Raw genomic sequence first — 21,410 nt, forward strand, 5'->3', positions numbered from 1 at the left:
ACCAATACTTCCGCAAAAGCAGCAAGACTTCCGCTCTGTTAGCTGCTCTGTTAAACAATAACAGTGGACTTTGAGTGGCGCGTGAGCGATTTCTGTCATACGGGAAGGTTTGTGCGAAGCGCAGAGGGGTTTCGTTGTGTTGAAAATGCTTGCGTGTATATGTGTAAATGAGAAGGTGTAGCGTTTCCAGGAACACCGTAGCCAGCCCGTCATTTTTGTGCGAAAGGTGGGCTGTGTTACATTCTTCTGCCGTGAAAAATTGTTATTTTAATGAATGGAATTTTTTCATGCTTTTCCACAACTGGGCTAACGTTTGTGCATAGTTTGGTTTAATGTGTGACGGGTGTAGACTCAGCTACGCGTTACTATTCTTCCCAGCGATCCACAAAAATTAAACGACCATTCAAAGGCATCACAATCCGTCTTGGGAAGCTCTTGAATGCTATTGGCTAGGGAACTCTCCAGTTGTCTTCTGTAGTGTATACAGTAAAAAGGGTCAGTGATAGACTATTTTATGTGATAGAGTGACAATGCTAAACTAGATGACATACGAACTGTGTTTACTTTTCCAATCGTAAAAATACGGCTGATTATTTGGATCAACAGTGGTCCAGTATACGAAAGTTTTACAACGATCAAGGCACTTTATTAGAGTAAATTCTCTTGTCCAGATGTAGAATATATTCTCATGCATATTTTTTAAATTCATCCTGCTATATTAAGAGATTGTATAAAGTGTGTGGTTGGATTCAAAGGTGTGCAGTGAAAAGTTTTAAGACGAGTTATTTCTTGTGTGTATGTGTGTGTGTGTTGATAATATTGTCGACAATAGAATAAGTCGTATCATAGGCGAAATTTAGAAATTATGGTAAAAGGTTACAATTGAGCTTGCAGCAACTCTTCACAAACAACCGAATGGATAAAAAATTATTTTATTTATCTGGATATCGCATCTCTTTTAACACCAGCTATGGGTTGCTGCGTAACAAAACCTACATTTGAAGACGTATTCTCACGTACAGAAATTGCATTAGAAAAAAAGAAAATGCGCCCGCGCACTAGTAGAAAAATAGCATCGATTTTTACTGTATGGATTGCTCTTTTAGAAATTTCGTTCTCTTAAGCGGGCTTTACACGCACAATATTAGTGGTAAATATTCTAGGTTAGTTTGATTTATTAGATAACCGAAGCAAGAAAAACGTTATTGGCGTGGAGATGCGCATCGCTGGGTAGAAAGCTCAGCACATTAGATGGTGGAAGAGATAAATGATTTGAAGAGAGTAGATAGTTGATAAAAATATGATTTTTAAGAATATGCCTTCTCCGTCCCGCTCAAAGATCATTGTCCTTGTTATACAATATCTCACTAATACATTGGAAAACCCCTGTGACGAAACGGTCACGCACACTGCAATGCTATAGAATTCTTTTCGTTGTATTCCCACCAACCATAGACAAATGTGTTTAGTTTCATATATTTTTTTACCTTTGTTCGAGATTATGAATTCATAGCTCTAACAGACCGGCAAAAATGAGTACACCCAAAGCTAAAAAACGCATCCAGCCTTGATTAACATTCTGATCCATCGTACATTTACGTAGGGGAAGATTTGTTGACGGTCGATCGGCACTTGCCTAGGTGTACATATCACGCAGTATGCTGCGATCGACATTTAAGAATTTCCACCCCTTATAACAAAGCCGTAAGTTTCAAAGAATTTCATCTTCCGACACGACAATTTCTTAGCATATGCAAATATTGAAATACTTTACTCTTAACGCTCTCGCCGCGCATGGCGTAGGATAGCATATCACACATACATATGTATCTCTTACCACCCGCAGAGATGCTGCAGAGTCTCATTGTCTCACTTAACAGGGAATGGTCGAAAATCAACATCAGGGCGGATCAGAAGGAAGCGTCTCCTATACCTTAGCTCTGGTTCCAAACACGTATTGCTATAAACAACGAACGGTATCATCGGTATAAAGAGCGCTACAGTTCTTTATATTTAGCTACAATCCAAATTCAAGCATTTCCGTTTTTATTGCTCTCGATTACAATCTACTTAGCATATTTGGCATTTGTCCATGAGAGCATGCTTAATGCAAGTGTGCTTATATCGGGTCGCTTATAAAAATTTACTTCTATCATGAATACATTTATACGCTTACTTGCGTTGTAAAACTCATAAATAATCAAACCTAATCAACATATTGTTAAATGTTATTTAAATTCTTTTCAATTTCTTCAATCTAAATTGTTACATTAATGAAAATTGAAGATAATTTAAAATGTGCTAAATTAAAAAAATATAAATAAATATAAGAAAAAAAATAAACTAACCTTACATTTAGTGGGAAACAAATTTCGTGCAAGAAATACGGCTCCGCCCGTAATATATGAACGAAATAGAAAATATTTCGTGCATCAGAAACATGTTTCCGGTGTACAATGGAATGTTCTTCGGTCCAATGTACGATAACAAGATATATTCAAATAAGTCGTAAAATGAAACATTTAATGTCCCGAACAATGCTTGTATTATTAAAATTCCAGTTTTATTTGTTTAATGCACGACGTTGGAACCACGGTATAGATGGAATTATGTTGCATCTAGTCTCGGAAGAATAAGTCCAGAAAACTCATAGATAACAGAACGATAATAGCCACAAGCAATTCTTTATTAATATAAAATAAATGCCAAAAAATGATTACGCTTAGATTTGTTTACGTGGCCAGAATAAGCCGCGTAAAACGGGTTGAACTAAAAATTTATCGACTTGTGATCATTTTGCCGAAGAAAAGAATTAAACACACTAGCAATGAATACGTGGACGAAGCCGCGGGTCCCCAGTTTGAAACCAGCCTTAGGCATTTTTTGTTCTGAATATTGCTTGTTTGGTTGTATGAAAATCAATTTTTGTCCCTTTTTTTTTTTTAAATATCAAAAATAGACCTTAACATAAAAGGAAGAAGGGTGTTATTGACACGGAATCCAGCAATTTACAAAAAGATGAGAAAATGCAATAACCAGCGAACAAGATTTTTATGAAGGCCAACCATGTTAGCTTAGTTGTTGTAGTTACGAATTAATCAAAATCATTAGTTTTCGTAGCTGCAATTTATGAAAGAATCTGGATGTTCTGGATGAATCTGGAAAACATGTTTGAAATCAACTCTTTTATATTTCGTCAAGATAAACTTTCCTATCATTTATGTTACGATATCTATAATGCAATGTACCTATCAGTCTACCTATATGAAATCTAATCTATCAATATCATTGATTCTGACACGTATTATTGTAAGCACTGAGCATATTTTAATGTGTCAAAATTTAAAACTTATATTTTACAGTTGTGCTAACGAAATTATTGGAGCTTCAATTACGATGGAAGATCCGAATCGGATGATGGGTGGACACGGTGGTCTAATGCCGCCCAATTATGGTATGCCCACAAACGACGGACAACCTGGTGTCGATAACGATCCTCGCAAGCAAGATATTGGCGAAATCTTGCAACAGATAATGAATATTACTGATCAGTCACTGGATGAAGCTCAAGCCCGGAAACACACGCTGAACTGTCATCGGATGAAACCAGTTTTGTTTGCTGTGCTTTGTGAAATTAAGGAAAAAACGGGTAAGTATTCATTATGCGGCAGTTTTCAATATGCTACAATGAAATTTATGGAAAGATCACACATAATTCACAAAAATATGCTTTTCACAGTCTGTTCATTTATTTAAGGGTGGCTAAGGTATTTAATTGCTTAACCCTGCTGTTACCTCCGGACCATTTGGTCCATTTTTCGTTGGTTTTTTTTTATTATATCTTCAAAATTAAAAATCCAATCGTTTTGAAATTTTCAATATGGTGCTATTATCAGCAAATAAGCATAACTATACAGGGTGTTCCATTTTTAAATTCCGAAAGTAATTTGAAATTAAACACACTTAGAATTCGAATTTCGATGAAACTTTTACATCAAATTAAAGTTTATTTTATGCCATTTTTGTGAAATACAATTTCATTCAAATGCTCATGTAGGGCTTCCACGCACACCTTGTTCCGGAACAGGTGATTTCGATGACTTTTTGGCACATATGGGGCGGTATCTCGGCCATAACTTCACGAAAGTAGTCTTTCAAATGTTCAAAAGTTTGCGGAGAGTCGGCATATAGACACGATCTTTCACATAACCCCACAAAAAAAAGTCTAACGGGTTCAAATGGCATGATCTGGACGGCCAATTGGCATCACCAAAACGCGAAATTATACGTCTCTTAAATTTCGTTCACAATATGGCCATGTTCGGCCGTGTTGGGTGGCACGTGGCGCCGTCCTGCTTAAACCACATGTCATCTGCATCCATATCTTCAATCTCAGGCAAAAAAATCGGTTAACATGCGGCCATAGTGCTCAACATTCACAATTACCGTATCGCCGTCGTCATTTTCAAATAAATACGGCCCGATGAGTACGACGCACATTACGATGGTGTACAGGTCTCAAAATACCCGCTACGGATCCAGATTGTTCGAATTTACGCACTACATTATCAATTGTGTGCTCTGTAGGCCGTCCATGACGACCAAAATCCGTCCGTAATGCTCAAAAAACATTTGCCGATTTTTCATCATTTTTATAGTATAATTTAACAAAATTAACACGTTGTGCGATGCTAACACGATCCATATTGTAAAATGGCAGACATTCAACTAACGATATGACGTTTTGGTTAACAGCTATGGCAAACGGTTGTCAGCGCAGGGCTCAATACTTTCGGAAGCCCGAAATGGAACGCCCTGTACATTTAAATTTATAGAAAGTATGAAAGGGATCGAAAACAAAAACTTACTAATTTTACCCTCGTGGTCCATTTGGTCCATAGTACATTTTCCTCATAATATAGTTGTTCAGTAGCTATTGGTTGGAAGTTGAAAGTCACATGAAGTGATTCATGTGATGCATAACATTTCTCTATTATTTCTGCACACAAATACACCACACACGGTACATTTCATATTGGATTATCTTTTACTGAACCGGCACTGACCACGCTTTTTAGGGTCGTTGAAGGTGCTAGTGTTGATGAAAGGAGATGAGCCGGGCGAGATCATCTTGTTGACGAGCTGGTGAAGGTGATGATCGAATGATTGTCAATAATTCATCTGATAAAGCTGAAGTGTCGGTGATCGTTACTTCAAATCTTATTTAGCCGGTGTGGATAGCATATACTGCCTAAAAGAACACCGTCCTCTGAATGGCGCTAGTTGCTTGTCAATTGTTACATTTTCATGGCAATTTTAGAATGTGTAGATCACATTTTCATGGCATTTGTAGAAGAACTTCTATCTCTATATCCAACAATCTCGAATCGGAGTAATTTTATCGGTGTTACGGTTTTGTCTTCGTCTATCGACATCATAAAAACGTAATGCTCTTCCAATCTTTGGAAATCTCACTTGCGACATAATATTACGACCAAATGTAGCATCAAAAAAACATTGTATAAATAATACAATGAAATAATCTTTCAAAAGACCAAAAGAATGAAGCATACCGTACACTAACCAGAATGAGTATTGCAATGTGTGTTCGTAATGCTGTCGAATCAATAATCTGCTATTTTTCGTAATATTTCGGACATTTTTGTTGGTGTTTGCGATCACAATCTCTTCAATTGTCGCAGGAAAAAATAATAAAAAGCAGATATCATATCGCAACATCTGGACTAAGCAAATCGGGTTGTGTCTGGCCGTGTTGTGAATAGAGTAAAGTGGGGCAAGAGTGCGCATGGGGTAAGAGTGCGCACCAGTCATTTCTAGAAAACGGTAGCACTGAAACTTACAACACTCTACTTGTTTGAAAGGTCATGTAGTGGCTTGTTCATACGCGTTTTTTTCTTTTGGATTGGATAAATAGCAATGAAGAAATGCAGTAAGTTGTAGTTTTCGCGATTTGCATATTATTTAATGTTTTTTTGAAAACACTCTCTCATTTCGTTTACATTTTCTCATGCTACGCTACATAAGTCACAAAGACTCCTTAATTAATGTAGAATCTAATGCTGAAAACTTCATTCCGGAATACGGACTGATATTTTGGTATTTTACAATTTTTCTCATAACGGCACTATGGGGCAAGAGTGCGCAGTGCGCAAGAGTGTTGTGGTTGTTCTTTTGCCTAAAAAATGCCGAGAATGCTTTCAGAGTGTGTTGAATTATGCCTATGAACACGAAAACATCCGCAAAAAAAATAATTGAATTAAATTGAATTGAAGAGATGAATATTTTTTTTTTCATTTGTCATGAAATTTTTTTTATTAGAAAAAAGCATTTTTTTATGAAATCAATGAATGTTTTCCTCAATAATGGCTTATATTTACACTAGACTTCACACTCCGACCAGTTTTGAACATCGATGAGGTTTGATTTCGTATGCGCACTCTTGCCCCACTCAATGCGCACTCTTGCCCCAATAGTGGGGCAAGAGTGCGCATTTTTTATTTTTGCCTTATATGCATTTTTAACAGATGTATGAGTACGATCAAAAAATTTTGTTCCACAATTTTAAGCTACAAACCCAACTTTCATTTGGTGTAGCTAACAGGACGAACACTTCTTTCCTTAGAGAAATACACCGAGTTAAAAGTTAAGTGCGCACTCCTGCCCCACTTTACTCTATATACAGTTGTGTTCAAAATAATAGCAGTGGGTGGTCCATAGGCTAAAAAGTTACATATAATGATTATTCATTCATCTATTCGAAATTTGTTTTTTTTTTCTACATAAAAAGTGACAAAAATTAAACAAGAATGCATAGTTTACTTTTTAAAATCAACCCATTACTAAGGGCAATTTTAAAATAACTGAAAAGTAGCTGTTATAAAAAATAGCAGTGTTTCACCATTCCTAGTACTTTCATTCGAGAATATGAAATTTGAAAAGAAAAATAGGTTCCGTTGCACTGGTATTGTTTTTTCCATTTCCATACATTATAGTATAGCCTTTATTCTCGATTACACAGGCGTATCGCTGAGGCATAGAGCTCGCATGTCTTTGACAACGAGGGACAGGGATCGCAGCCCACGATTTACGAATTACTGACCAAAACTTCCATTTTCATCGGCTTTGCTTCGGCTGAATCCACGCTTTTACGCGCTTACTTGTATATTTAAGATCATTATCCTGTTGAAATCATAATTTTAATGGCATTTCTGCCATGATGGTCTGTGATGCCTGGTATACGATAAAATGGCCTAGCAATATAGCAGAAAAAACATCCCATACCATCATATTGGCTCCCTCATGTTTCATTGTCCTTACCGTATACTGTGGTCGGTATTCTGTGGCAAATGGACGTCTTACGTACTGACGATGGTATTTTGATCAAACCAACACTACTTTGGATTAGTCAGATCACAAAACATTGCGTCATTTTTCCTTGGACCAGTCAAAGTGGATTTTTACAAACTTAAGACGGTTTGCAACATGTCGATTCGTCAACAATGGTACTTTACGAGGACTTCGTGCCTACATATTAGCTTCTATTAATCGTCGCCTGGCTGTTACTGTGCTCGCAGACAAGTCCAATGCAACCCTAATCCTGATAAAAGTGATTGTTGGATCTCTCCTCGATATGTTCACTATCTTTCGGTCAGTCTTCTGAGACGTGCATCGCTTACGGCACTAGTTTTTGCTTCCGCTTTCCTTTTTAAATCATTGCTGATCATTTTGGCAGAGCACCCCATAAATTCTTGAACCTGCTGGTACGACTTTTCTTACTTTTCCATTTCAAAAAATAAAATTCCGATTCTCTACAGAACAATGAATAGTGCGTCCCATTTTACTGCTGTAAAAAAAAGTCTTGCCTTTCGTTCATTTTTTCTTTTTTACATATTAACCGATTGATGGAAAAACAAAAACATTTTTTTAAACACAAAATAACAATGAAAACAGCTTAGAACCGCTCACCACTGCTATTATTTTGAACAGTGAAAAACAGACGTTGCAGTTTTTCGCAAAAATATCAGCAAATTATGATATTGTTGGTGCAAGTAGTATGTCTATCTTATCAGTGATCCCACCACTACACACCCACATGATCGATTGATAAAATAGACAACGCATACATGAATAATGATCATTTCTCTACTGGGTGGTTCGGCACTGCTATTATTTTGAACACAACTGTACAGTGGACTTTCCCCCTTAAAATCATCGCCAAGCCGAAACTATTTAACTTTTTCCAAGAATGAGATATCAGTCATAACAAGTGATAATTGCTCTACTAGAATCAATTGTCATAATCGCATAATGTGCATACAATAATGCTCTACGAGCATTAGTTTGCACCGCTTGGGCTGTGCAATATACCCGTACGAATATGAATTTGAGTCACTGTATTGAGGTTGTGAACCGATGAGCTCGAGGAACTGTTTTTCGCTCAAAAAGAATCTTTCATGCAACGAATAACGGATCTGCCTATCTCTATTGATTTTTGTGTTTTTTTTTTTATTAAGACTGGGATACACGAAGCGTAAACTCTATTATAAACTCAGAGTGTAATGCCAAAAAGATTATGCTTATGTCAAAAAGATTATAGGCCCGCGGAGCGTAAATCCGAGCGTAAAAGCAAGCGTAAACTCTGCACCAACATGAAGCGTAGCGATATGAAGAGTTGAATGTTCTACAATCACTAATATACAGCAACAACATCTTAAAATTTATAAAAAATGTTCAGAAATCAACTTATCTCACCGATTCATGTTTTTTGTGGTCAAAAACACATGTAATTGAATGTAATTGCACAATGTAATTTCAGGTGCACGAATGTAATTGCAGTTGACGTTTCGGTATAAACTTTTATGCGATTATGCCTGCCACACGAACAAAAGTTTTTTGATCGTGCTCATACATCTTGATAAAAATGCATATTAGGCAAAAATTAAAAAAAAATGCGCACTCTAACCCCACCATTAGGGCAAGAGTGCGCATACAAAATCAAACCTCGTCGAAGTTCAAAAGTGGTGGAAGTGTGAAGTCTAGAGTAAATACAGTGCCCGGCATAAATAAAAATCCACTATCGACTATAGCCGGGGATACATGAAGCGTAAACTCTCGTATAAACTCAGAATGTAATGCCAAAAAGTTTACGCTTCGTGTGGCAGGCATAATCGCATAAAAGTTAATACCGAAACGTCAACTGCAATTACATTCGTGCACCTGCAATTACACTATGCTATTGCATCAATTACATGTGTTTTTGGCCACAAAAAATATAAATCGACGAGATAAGTTGAACGAGACGAGATAAGTGAACATCTTCTTTAATATTTTAAGATGTGTTTACTGTATATTAGCGATTGTAGAACATTGAATCCATCATAACACTACGCTTCATGTTGGTGCTAAGTTTACGCTTGCTTTTACGCTCGGATTTATGCTCCGCGGGCCTATAATCTTTTTGACATAAGTATAATCTTTTTGGCATTACACTCTGAGTTTATACGAGAGTTTACGCTTCGTGTATCCCCGGCTTATGATTTACATTCCTTCGAAATGGTTATGTTTCCGCATATAACAATTACGTGGATATTTTTATCTTGTAGAAAAATCCTGTAGTTTATTTTGGCATATGATTTTATGAATTTGCATTCAGCTTAAATCAGTAAATTGAATTTCAAGTTAGAATCTCCAGTTTAGGGTATGACACAAAAAAAATCCACTTCATGGTTTCAATGCACAACTTAAAGAAAAGTTATTGTAATGAGGCATTTACTAGTTCTATGGCCTCCTCTATCCTTAAATAGTGATTGGAGACATTTTGGAATACTTACTATCATTTTTCTTGAGTAAAGTGAAGCCAAACGGCACCATACATCATTAAGCGCTTCATATGAAATTATTGCTTGTAGGTTACACTCTTTATTTACAGCTGAACGTCTAATATAGTCCAGATTCATTGAAGAGTGTGAAATGAGGCTCTGGTCAGACCATTTCATTACTCTAAATTGGTTCAACCGAAGGATAAATGGGTTTTCTGCATAGTTAGAAATGCCGCAATTTCTTTTACGTTTAGAAATCGATGCTTATAACTTTCCTTGAAGAAGGTGCAAGGTGATTCAAGGGTGTTTTCGTTTTTCATAGATACCATGAGTGAATGTGGCTGCCGCTTGGCTCCTCTACCACATCCATTAGCACCACTTCCAAAATTTAAACAATTTTATACAATTCCCAGTAAGACATATCGACTTTTCCCATACTTTGTAGCTATTATACACTCTGTATAACCTTTTTAAAAACCCCACACGTGAAGATTGCAAACACGAAAAGATATTTTTCCACATCTTTTAAGATTCAGAAAAAAGTCACTTTTGCGGCGCATACTACCATGATCAAAAATAAACCGGAATTTTGAATTTATTCCTCGCGGGCTTATCATTTTTGAATTTGGTTTTTTTATTACGTTGATGGCTCTATTAGTGATGTACATGCCAAGTTTCAGCTTGCCAGCTCTTCATTTACGTTTACAGCAGAGATTTGTTTGCATTAAGTTTTTACGTCATGGCGATTTTTAAAATGGATTCAAAACATGAACAACGTTAAAAATTAAATGGAGTGTTCCGACACATTAAAAATGATACAAAAGTGTTATGGTGACAATACCCTATCGAAAACAAAGGTGTACCAGTGGTATGAACGCTTTAAAAGTGGTCGTGAGGCTGTTGAGGACGATTGTCGTCCTGGAAGGCCATTGACATCCAAAACTGACGAAAAACGTCGATGAAATCCGAAAATTGTTGATCGAAAAGCGCAAATTGACGATAAGGGAGATAGCTGAGACCACCAACATATCATTTGAATCAATCCGCAAAAAAAAACCTGCCTTGGTGGGGTCACAACTCTTGGATTCTCCATGACGATAATGCGCCATCTCATAATGCGTTGATTTTTCGAGAGTTTCTCGTCAAAAACAAAACCAATACCATTCAACAACCGGCCAATTAACGTGATATCGTATCATGTGGCTTCTGCCTATTCAATTGACTCTAAAAACCACTACGAGGAACTCGTTTTCAGAGTGTGGAGGCAATTAAGCTAAAATCGCCGGAGGCACTAAAGACTATAAAAAAACCGAGTTCCAGAAAAATTTGAGGAGTGGATCAAATGCTGGCACAAGTGCATTGCATCCGACGGGGACTCCTTTGAAGGGGACAATTTGAATTTTGAAGAAAAAACAAGTACTTTTCTTTTTATGACAAAATTCCGGTTTATTTTTGATCATGGTAGTATACTCGCAAACAATGACTTCAATCAACAATCAACCACTTGTACAATTAATAACACAGGAAAATCCAACAGTATAATAAGCGAGAAGTAGATCAATTGATAAATAACAGTTTTAGAACTGGTTTTGTAAGGTGGATTTTTTTTTATGTCACACCTTAAACTGGTCATTCATTACAAATTCAATTTACTGATTTATACTGCATGCAAATTTAAAAAACCATATGGCGAAATAAGCTACAGATTTCATTCTACAAGATAAAAATATACACATTAATTTTACATGCGGAAACTTAACCGTTTCGGATCAATGTAGATGATCGTCGTCAGAGAATATTTATTTGTGCCGGGCAGTGTATAATCCATTATTGAACAAAACATAAATAATTGTTGCATGAATGTTTCATAAAAAAAATCCTTTTTTTCTAATAAAAAAAAATCATAACACATTTCAAACAAAAAAAAAAGTTCAACTTTTCAATTAAATTCATTCTCATTCATTCGATTCTTTTTTTTGTGGATGTTTCCGCCTTCTTCTGTTGGTTGTTGGTTGTTCTGTTCTCCAATTTCTGTTTCATTGGAACATTTGATATTATCTCAGACTTTTGGCCTTTCTTCCTTCTTTGTTGAGGAGTTTTGCGCTTAGGAAGTGGTCTAAGCTCCTCAAGATCAACCAAAATGCCTTCGTCCAATCCGGTGAATAAATCCAACGGTTCTTCTTGAATCAAACCCTCAGTATGGATTTAATCATAGTCATTTGATCATTGACAGTTTGTTTCGGTACCGAAAAAGGATTCTGGAGAATATCTGTTACTGCGCTTAGTTCAAAATCCTTTTCATTGAATATCTCCGAGTTCATGGGCACAATTCAACACACTCGTAAGCATTCTCGGCATTTTTTGCGACAAAAGAACAACCACTACACTCCTGTGCACTGCGCTCTCTTGCCCCATAGTGCCGTTATAAGAAAAATCGTAAAATACCAAAATATCAGTCCGTATTCCGGAATGAAGTTTTCACCATTTGATTCTACATTAATTACGGAGTCTTGTGGCGTAGCATAAGAAATGTAAACGAAATGAGAGAATGTTTAAAAAAAACTTTCAATAATATGCAAATCGCGAAAACTACAAGTTACCGCATTTCTTCGTTGTTATTTATCCAATCCAAAAGAAAAAAAAACACGTATGAACAAGCTACTATATGACCTTTCAAACAAGTACAGTGTTGTCAGTTTCAATGCTACCGTTTTCTAGAAATGACTGGTGCGCACTCTTACCCCATGCGCATTCTTGCCCCACTTTACTCTACAATTCGTTGGAATATGGATTGAATGAATTCGTCTAACAAACTGCTTAAACGCGTGTGACTCGCTTTATACGTTACAAATTTAATTCGTATTTGAGCAAATCATTGCAAAATGTCAAAGTTGGATTATTTACTATAATAATAAAAAGAAAAAGATCAAGATCGAAGCGTGAAGAGTGACTCCAAACGACATCAAAAAGTGATATTCGTCGAAAGAAGATTATGCTGTTAGTTTGATGGAACTGGAAGGATGTGGTAACTTTTGAACCGCTTCCAAGAGATTAATCGTTTGATTCGAATGTTTACTGTCAACGGCTGGTCCAATTGAATGCAGCCATCAACGAGAAATAGTTAGAATTTGTCTATCGTAATGATTACACATTCCAACAGGACATCGCTAGACCTCGTATATCTTTGTGCCCGCGAAAAAAAATAGTGTGCCCGCGAAAAAAATAGTGTGCCCGCGAAAAAATAGGGTATTTGCTGCACAAAGCATACAGACCTCACCATGCTATATCAGATTGTAATTTATTTTTAATTTTTATAGACCTCCTTCTGTGATAAATTTTATTTTGGTAAATAATAACCAGAAGATGACTGGGGAAATGCAGAAACATATAGACGCATATATTATTGTATTTTATATTTATTCTTTTTTTATCTTTTCTAGTCTTATCGCTGCGAAACACGCAAGAGGAAGAGCCTCCAGATCCTCAATTGATGCGTTTGGACAACATGTTGATTGCCGAAGGGGTTGCGGGGCCTGAAAAAGGTGGTGGTGCAGGTGTGGAAAATGGGGCGACTTTGGCCGTTGCCAATGGTAAGCAGCAGGGAGGCTGGGTCCTTATTAATTGATTGTTTTGTTTTCTTTTTCATTTCTTTTCCGTTGCTGATACTATATGTGTTGATGAAAATGATTGCAAAATGTCTAGATTTCCTGTCCCAGTCAGATCTTACCGGTGGCCAAGATAATGCTATTGAACACTCAGACTATCGGGCTAAATTAGCTCAAATACGACAAATTTATCATCAAGAATTGGAAAAGTATGAACAAGCTTGCAGTGAGTTCACCACGCATGTCATGAATCTTTTGAGAGAGCAGAGTCGCACAAGGTAAATAGTATGCATATCCATTTATGTGTCATGTACGATTCGTTTCCGATCGGAGGAATAACATATTTGATATCATTTTAGACCCATTACACCAAAAGAAATCGAACGAATGGTACAAATCATTCACCGGAAATTCAGTTCCATTCAGATGCAGCTTAAACAATCCACATGTGAAGCCGTGATGATATTGCGGTAAGATTGCCAGAAGAATGGACGGGTCAGACGAAACGTAAAACTTAGCATAAGAGCAACTACTAATGCCAAATTGTATACGCTTGGAAATGTTTTCTTGGCCGAATCGAAAATTCTAAATCGGATGGCTTAAGGCTAGCTTAATCTTATCTTGATGATACTTGATTTTTCATATCTTTTGGATTGTCATCTTCGGATTTATTTCAGCTCTCGATTTCTGGATGCTCGACGAAAACGACGCAATTTCAGCAAACAAGCTTCAGAGATTCTAAACGAATATTTCTATAGCCATCTGAGTAATCCATACCCATCGGAGGAAGCAAAGGAGGAATTGGCTCGCAAATGCGGCATTACGGTGAGTAGTGAAATGAAAAATTGGTTTCGATATATCGTATCATCCATAATGACACCTTTGACATATTCTTTCGTTGATATAAAGGTGTCACAAGTCTCAAATTGGTTTGGCAACAAGCGCATTCGCTACAAAAAAAATATTGGAAAAGCGCAAGAGGAAGCGAATCTTTACGCAGCAAAGAAGGCAGCCGGTGCTTCGCCATATTCAATGGGCGGTCCTCCAAGTGGCGCCGCTACGCCAATGATGTCGCCAGCACCCGCTCAAGATTCAATGGGCTACTCTTTAGGTTCTGGTGGATATGATCAACAACAGCCATACGACGGCAGCATGGGTTATGATCAGCTACATCAAGACCTTAGCCCTTGAGTAGAAGGCCAATGAAATATTGATTATCCAATGACGTGAACTAGTAATGTCACCCATTTAAAGCAAATACGAGTTTATTTGCCGGTAAAATTTGTTCATCATTATAGTGTTATGCCGAGCCTGTACGAAGGTCTACGTTTGTAGATATAGTTTCCTCAAACAATCATACGGAACTAATTCTGGTGTAAAATATGGAATTCCATTGATGCATAAATATAGCTTCCACGAATAATGAAAATGAAAAGATCACCGCCGACATTTTCCATATAAAATCGGGCATTTTTGTATAGGAAATGTCTGCGGGGATGGCGATATGAGAGAACATGGGGACCTGCACTTAATGTTGAGTTTAACTGCTGTAGATCTCTTTTCGCTGGTGTATATTCCGTGGTGTATTGTGTATATTCCGTTTATTAGCAGTGGTATAATATTTCATATCTGGTCTAAAAGTTTAACAGAAAAAGTTCAAAATCACAAAAGGCAAACACGTAAAAATGTATACGGATACTAGTAAAATATGCTAGTGGCAGATTAGGGAGGTAGAAAAACGATTTTAAAAAAAATTAAAGTTAAAAAAAACTATATGGTACTTCCACGTTTCGACAACATCACATTATCACAAACTATATTATTGTATTTAATTACAATTCATGCATTTCTGTGCATGGCGTATTGATAATTACTCGTTTTCATTCGGTAAATCAGTCTTTCGGGTAGCAGTGGATTTCATAAAATATTCTTAATGTTCGCTACGATCGTAAAGTATCAAACAAGCAATGTACATCCCGGAATGGTAAAATGCACAACACATAGCGCACATGATTATAATGGTTTGGTTCAAAAGGAAGGGTTTGAAAAGAAATCTTTTGCTTTGCAATGAATGTTTTTTTATCCGTTTAACAAACTAGCTGGAATACTAATGTACGAACCAGAGGAAGCTCCTTAAGAACAATGTGGGACTCACACCCACTAAACCACTAATTGGTTTTCCGTTACCACCCTGCTGCAGATGACTCGCAGCGAAGCACTTGCACCGTGAAAACACAGGTCTGAATCGACTTTTTTTTTCGGAGTAACGTTATTCAAACCACCTTACGTACTCGTTACTCCTGAAAACATTTCCTCCCAAATGTACCGCCAAGGCGCAATGGCAATGTAATGGTAGCCTACTAATAAATGATACTTTAAAGCAATGGTAGTTTCCATAAAAATGTCAGTTATTGCAATGTTTTAATTTCGGAATAGAGGATGTTCGCTAAACGCTTTAATTCGGAAAACTCTTAATTCTGCATAATTTCTTAATTCTGAATTTAAACTGTAAAAGGAAAAACGTGTACTATTTGCCACTTCAAAAATTTATGATGAATTTTAAAATCTAATTTTACTAGTGTTACCTTTCCACTTAATCGACGAATTTCTTTAGTTTACTGTAATGCAATCAATAATTTGACCTTACTCGGAATACGACGAATGTATGCGTTGAATAATTTAATGGACGAACTTGACAATGGAGCGTGCGACGTTGTTAGTCATTTTGAGTTAATAAGAAAAAAATGCGACATACAATAACCAACATTAGCATTAACGAAAACGTAGAGAATAACGACGAGGGAAAACGTAGAGAATATTCCTTTTCTAACTAAATGATGTGGATAATAGAGTTGGTAACTAACGGATCTAAAAGAAAGTTTAAGCTTAAAGGAAAACACTGAAGAAACATCTCCCTCGGTTGTAAGATCGTATCGCAAATTTGATGGAATTTTGAAGAAACTCACAAATGACGTGATTCGTTTAAATCTATTTCTAAACGCAACAAAGCAACACTCGACAGCAACAAAGCGGAATGCCACGCATCACTAAAGAAACAACAACATTATAGCTATTGATGAGCATTGGTATATTGCTTCTGGATGCGTCCTCATAAAGTTAGATCGAATGATTGAAGGATTGGTATGATATATCGTTCGCCACATATGTTATGTACAGGGTACGCCATCAGGATGGATCCAATTTTAAACTTGAATAACTCTGTCATTTTTCAGCCAATTTTAAAAAATAAACCAGTTTCATTTAGGTTATTCTATGCCATTTATTGTGCCATACTCAAAATATGATATCGTTCAAATGACCGCCTTCATTCGCGCATATAAAAGCGGTCTTTTTTAGGGCATTTTGTATTGTTTTGACAGCATTTAGGGAGTTATGTGGCAATTTCAGCTCTAATATTTGCCTTAAGTTTGTTTCATCGCCTTCAATTTGTTTGCAAAAACCTTATTTTTCAAACAGACCTACAGAATAAAGCCCAGCGCCGTGATATGCGGCGAAGGAGGAAACCACCCTTTACTCATTATCCATTGCACGACCGCAGTTTCACTATTGACCGATTTTTTTCAATGTAACGTGTGACAATTTCAGTCCACTCTTTTAACTTGAAGTGATCCTTTATTAAAATGGCATAGACTGATGTTTCAGAAACTGTCCTACTTGTCAAAATCGGCTGAAAATTTACAGATTTATTCAACTTTAAAACAGGCGATGGCGATGGCCTGATGGCGCACTCTGTATATGTTATCACTTTTGTCAAAATTTCATTATTCAATTAGTTTGAGTACAATCGGATTTATATAGTGAAATTTCGATTCAATATAAAAGATACTTGAAATCAATTTGCTATGGTTTTGCTAAGGTTTTGAAGTTTCTATCCTGTAAATTTCGGAATAAATCGCCTACGGTTGTTTTCGAAATGGTTGTCGTCCTTGTGGCGTTTCTCCAATAATTATAACTTATTCCTTTAGTGGCTCTGCGGATTTGTCGGTTCATAAAGTAAATGAATTTCTGAAATATCCCACCAAACCACTTTCGGAAAGATGGAAGGCTGCTTAATTGATCTTCACTCTATGTTTCAGTATTGAATGCTGACTATAACGCAAATCCAAATCCCAATGCTGCTCTTGCAAAATAGACAACCGTATGGCAACATGAAGAACATGAACCCAGGTCTTTAACGCTCAAGACAATATACGTATGGAAAGAGCATTTTGTAAATGTCAGCAGATACAAAATACTGTAAAGTGAACATAAGAAATTTAGATCGAATGCTAGTTTTACTGAATGTACACGAAACTCGCAATGAGCAAAGAAATCATTTGTATACGAAAAATAAAAAAAGATAGAAAAATTACTATAATATTAAAATATTACAAAAAAGTGCATGCTAAACAAAGGTTTAGAAAATTACTAAAAATACTAACAGTAGCAGTTGGAAGAGATGAGCATGATTTAATTTCGACCGTGACTATTGCGTTATCAGAACGCATATCATCCCGAACATCATTTAGAGGACAAACATAGAAACAAATGCATAGATAATATGTCTAAAAAGCTAAAAGTTCATCAGTTTCATATTACCGCTGCCACAAACACTGTTTCAATTGCCTCATTTTGATTATTTATGATGATTTTGAAATGCTCAGAAATCTCAAAACCTTACAGTCGCAACACTGACGTAATTATTCGAATGAACAGCAAAAATTGCAACATTTGTTGTATGGCGTCTGATTTCCCTTTTTCATTTTGTGTTAACAAATCAAATTTCGTTCTTTTCTTTTAATTTCAATTTACACAGATGATTTAAACATTAAAATCGGGAAAAAACGAAATGCATGCTGCAGTAAACGATGATTGCAAAATGCAACTTTCTTAAAAAGGGAAGGTATCTTAAAATTATGAAAACAAGAGAAAATACGATTAAAGTAAGTACCAGTCTAAGAATTAGAAACAAAAAAGTAAACGAGGAAAAGAAAAAAAAAGAATATGTATACGAAATACGAAAACGATTTAAAACTCTATCCATTACAATCCATTTTTCTGTACTTAATTACGATGAAATAGCTAAACAAGTAAAATAAAAAACAACAAACATGACACCATTTTTGGTAGTATTAAAAAATAAATCATCGTTTCAATAACTTATGATTCACAGGAAGTATTTATACAAAGCCTTGGAAAAAATATAATTCGTTTTACGTTGGCAAACGATAGATTAACCGATTTATGATCGGTATTAGACTATGAAATTTAAAAACTATGGAAATACGGTTTAATGAAAATTTTGTTTGGTTCAGTAAGGTTCAACCTTAGTTGATAGCATTTTTATACCGAAATATGTATCGTCTTTGAATCATTGTTCTGCTTTGTAATCATCAATTGGCAACTATTTGCCATGTACATATATTAGGTTGGAGCATAAGTATTTTCGTAATTTTTTTGTTAAACTTCAAAGGGATATATTTCTGGTTTTGATCAACTTTATTCAACCAAATATGAACCATTTTGATTGACCACCTTTTGCCATTTTTCAGCTAAAGACATAATGCCTTTAGCGTAAAAACTCCGTGGTTTATCGTTAAAAAACTGGGACACGATGTTTTCACATGCTTCTCTTGAAGTCAGCCATACTCCACTAAGGGAGTTTTGCATAGAACGAAACAAGTGGTAATCCGATGGTGCCAGGTCTGCGCTATATGGAGGATGCATCAAAACTTCCCGGTCAAGCTCTCCCAGTTTTTGCCGAGTCATCAAAGATGTGTGTTGTCTAGGGTTGTCATGGTGGAAGACGATGCCCTTTCTGTTGACCAATTCTGGCCTGTTTTTCTCGATTGCTTGCTTCAATCTCATCAATTGGTCACAGTAAAGGCTAGAATCAATAGTTTGACCATGCTGGAGTAGCTCATAATGAATGATTCCACTCTAAGCCCACCAAACGCACAGCATAACCTTCCGCGGCGTCTTCCTGGCTTTGGGACTGTTTGTGTAGCTTCTGCATTCTTGCACCATGATCTTTTTCGCACGTTATTGTCGCATTTGATCCACTTTACGTCTCCTATTATCATTCGCTTCAGGAACGGTTCGATTTCATTTCGTTTCAGCAAAGAATCGCAGATGTTAATTCGGCGTAATAAATTTTTCACATACAACTCATGCGATATCCAAACATCAAGCTTTTTTTTGTAGCCACCCTTTTTTAAATGGTTCAAAACCGTTTGATGTTGAAGGTTTAGTTCCTTAGCGATGTAATGGCTGCTTATGTGATGATCCTGGACTATCCTTTCAATAATTTCATTGACTTTAGCAACGATAGCTCGACCAGAGCAAGGTGCATCTTTCACATCAAAATTTTCAGAACGGAAGCGAGCGAACCATCGTTATGCTACACCAACTGATTCAGCATCGCCCCCTTAAGATCACAAATTTAATTGGAGGCTTGCTTGGCCCAACTTTTTGCCCACTGGTCCAAATTCTTTTTTGTTTTGATTAAAAGATACATGAAATGTTGCTTAAAACAACGTGGTATGACGTGACATAATGTGATTGATAACGGTGGAGATAGACGATTCCAAAGCAATCTATTGCAATAATACGAAAAGACTTATGCTCTAACCTAATACATTCCATTCGCTTTAAACGCTTGTAAACAATCTGCTTTTCTTTAGCATAAATATGGACGAACAATGTGGTTAAAATATTTTAAAAGTATGAATTTAAAACTAATGATTTAACACCATAAACGCCATTAACACTTGATATACCGGCATTTATAATATACTTATTTCTACCATAATGGATCAAAATGACCGGTACATAAAAAGTATTTTCTACTCGGTTTATAAGAAGTATTCTCTATATAGTGCTTAAAAAGTTATAAAATCATTTCTGGAAAATAAAAACTATTTTAACAGGAATGTTTAATTGAAGTGCTCGACGGGTCAAAATGACTGGTCTGTTATATGTAGTGTTAAAAATGTATCGGGCAAAACGACGGAATCTTTCCCGACAAACAACAACGATCCATTAAACTGAGTATACAGGACATGTATTATTTTTTTGTTTTTCTTTTATTTTCTTCGTCTATTTTTATTGTTGTCAGTTTCTTCTGCCAACCGTCGGGTCTTCGAATTAACTAAGGTTTGTGTATAATCGGCAGAAATTGTACTCTATGCTTCTCTTAAACTGTTCTACAGATCAAAACGGCTTGCTATTCGTGTGAAGCGACTAGCCTTAGACACGGCTAGGATTTGGCCGCGCCAGTCGAAAATGCTCGCAATGCGCGACGCGTGCGTGGACTATCGGGGAGTTGGAAACATCGCATCTTCCTGCGAGGGATTTCGATGTGCTTGTCCAATCGACAACCTGGATCGGAAAACCTGTGAAGGTTGTAGAAGAAGACTTGCAAGGGTTACCGCGGGTGGGGCCCAGAGCAAGGCTTGGCAGCAAAGGCTTTCGGACGAGCTGAAAGGGAATTGAAACAAGCGACACCTTCGTCTTACAAATTCCAACTCCGATTTATTAAACTCTATCTTAGCCTATTTATACCCAAAAAGTTCGCAGTGGAGAAGCCACCCCTCTCACCCCTTCGCTCTTGAGTCTTAACTGCTGACACCGCGATCCAGGTGTTGATGCACTGCTTCTGTGACCGACTGCAGATGTTTTGGTTTGGCTTGTTTGTCTGACCTACATTTAAACGGTCGTTGCTGAATTGCCAAATGGTTTCGCAATTGCTAGTTGAGATTGGCTCATCATTGCGTCGTCATCGAAGTCATCGTCGTCAGCGGAGCGCATTGATCACATGTTGTCTTTCTGTCACATCGTCGTCGCGTCGCATCGATCATCGGCAGCTCGGTCAGCTCTGGTGGCACGTCGCACCGTGATGGAGAACCAGCTGGATTCCCCTCTGGCCAACGTGCTTTGCGGAGTGCATACTTCTAGGCATAGACCA

General features: G+C 36.8%; 1 protein-coding gene across 7 annotated transcripts; it reads left to right on the forward strand.

Annotated features, from left to right (window-relative positions):
- The first annotated feature begins 87 nt into the window (after nucleotides 1–87).
- Nucleotides 88–18,559, forward strand: LOC126575881 (homeobox protein extradenticle). Of its 7 annotated transcripts, none has more exons than XM_050236880.1 (7): nucleotides 88–107; nucleotides 3,363–3,649; nucleotides 13,280–13,429; nucleotides 13,542–13,722; nucleotides 13,804–13,914; nucleotides 14,122–14,269; nucleotides 14,354–18,559. In XM_050236880.1, exons 2-7 carry the CDS (start codon nucleotides 3,397–3,399, stop codon nucleotides 14,633–14,635), a joined length of 1,125 nt encoding a protein of 374 aa, XP_050092837.1. In that variant the 5' UTR covers nucleotides 88–107; nucleotides 3,363–3,396; the 3' UTR covers nucleotides 14,636–18,559. The 7 variants fall into 7 exon arrangements, with proteins under 7 accessions (XP_050092837.1, XP_050092831.1, XP_050092832.1 ...); XM_050236874.1 differs by lacking the exon at nucleotides 88–107 and adding an exon at nucleotides 168–226; XM_050236875.1 differs by lacking the exon at nucleotides 88–107 and adding an exon at nucleotides 168–226 and having other exon boundaries at nucleotides 13,280–13,393.
- The last annotated feature ends 2,851 nt before the right edge of the window (nucleotides 18,560–21,410 follow it).

The sequence above is a fragment of the Anopheles aquasalis genome, chromosome 3, assembly GCF_943734665.1.
Source record: "Anopheles aquasalis chromosome 3, idAnoAquaMG_Q_19, whole genome shotgun sequence".
Lineage (NCBI taxonomy): Eukaryota > Metazoa > Arthropoda > Insecta > Diptera > Culicidae > Anopheles > Anopheles aquasalis.

What these genes read in the sequence shown, in the direction of transcription:
- LOC126575881 (XM_050236874.1), top strand. Translation starts at nt 168, where the DNA reads ATGAGAAGGTGTAGCGTTTCCAGGAACACCGTAGCCAGCCCGTCATTT. An exon ending in TGAAATTAAGGAAAAAACGG is followed by an intron (nt 3,650 to 13,279) that starts GTAAGTATTCAT and finishes TATCTTTTCTAG; the next exon opens with TCTTATCGCTGCGAAACACG. An exon ending in CTCGCAAATGCGGCATTACG is followed by an intron (nt 14,270 to 14,353) that starts GTGAGTAGTGAA and finishes GTTGATATAAAG; the next exon opens with GTGTCACAAGTCTCAAATTG.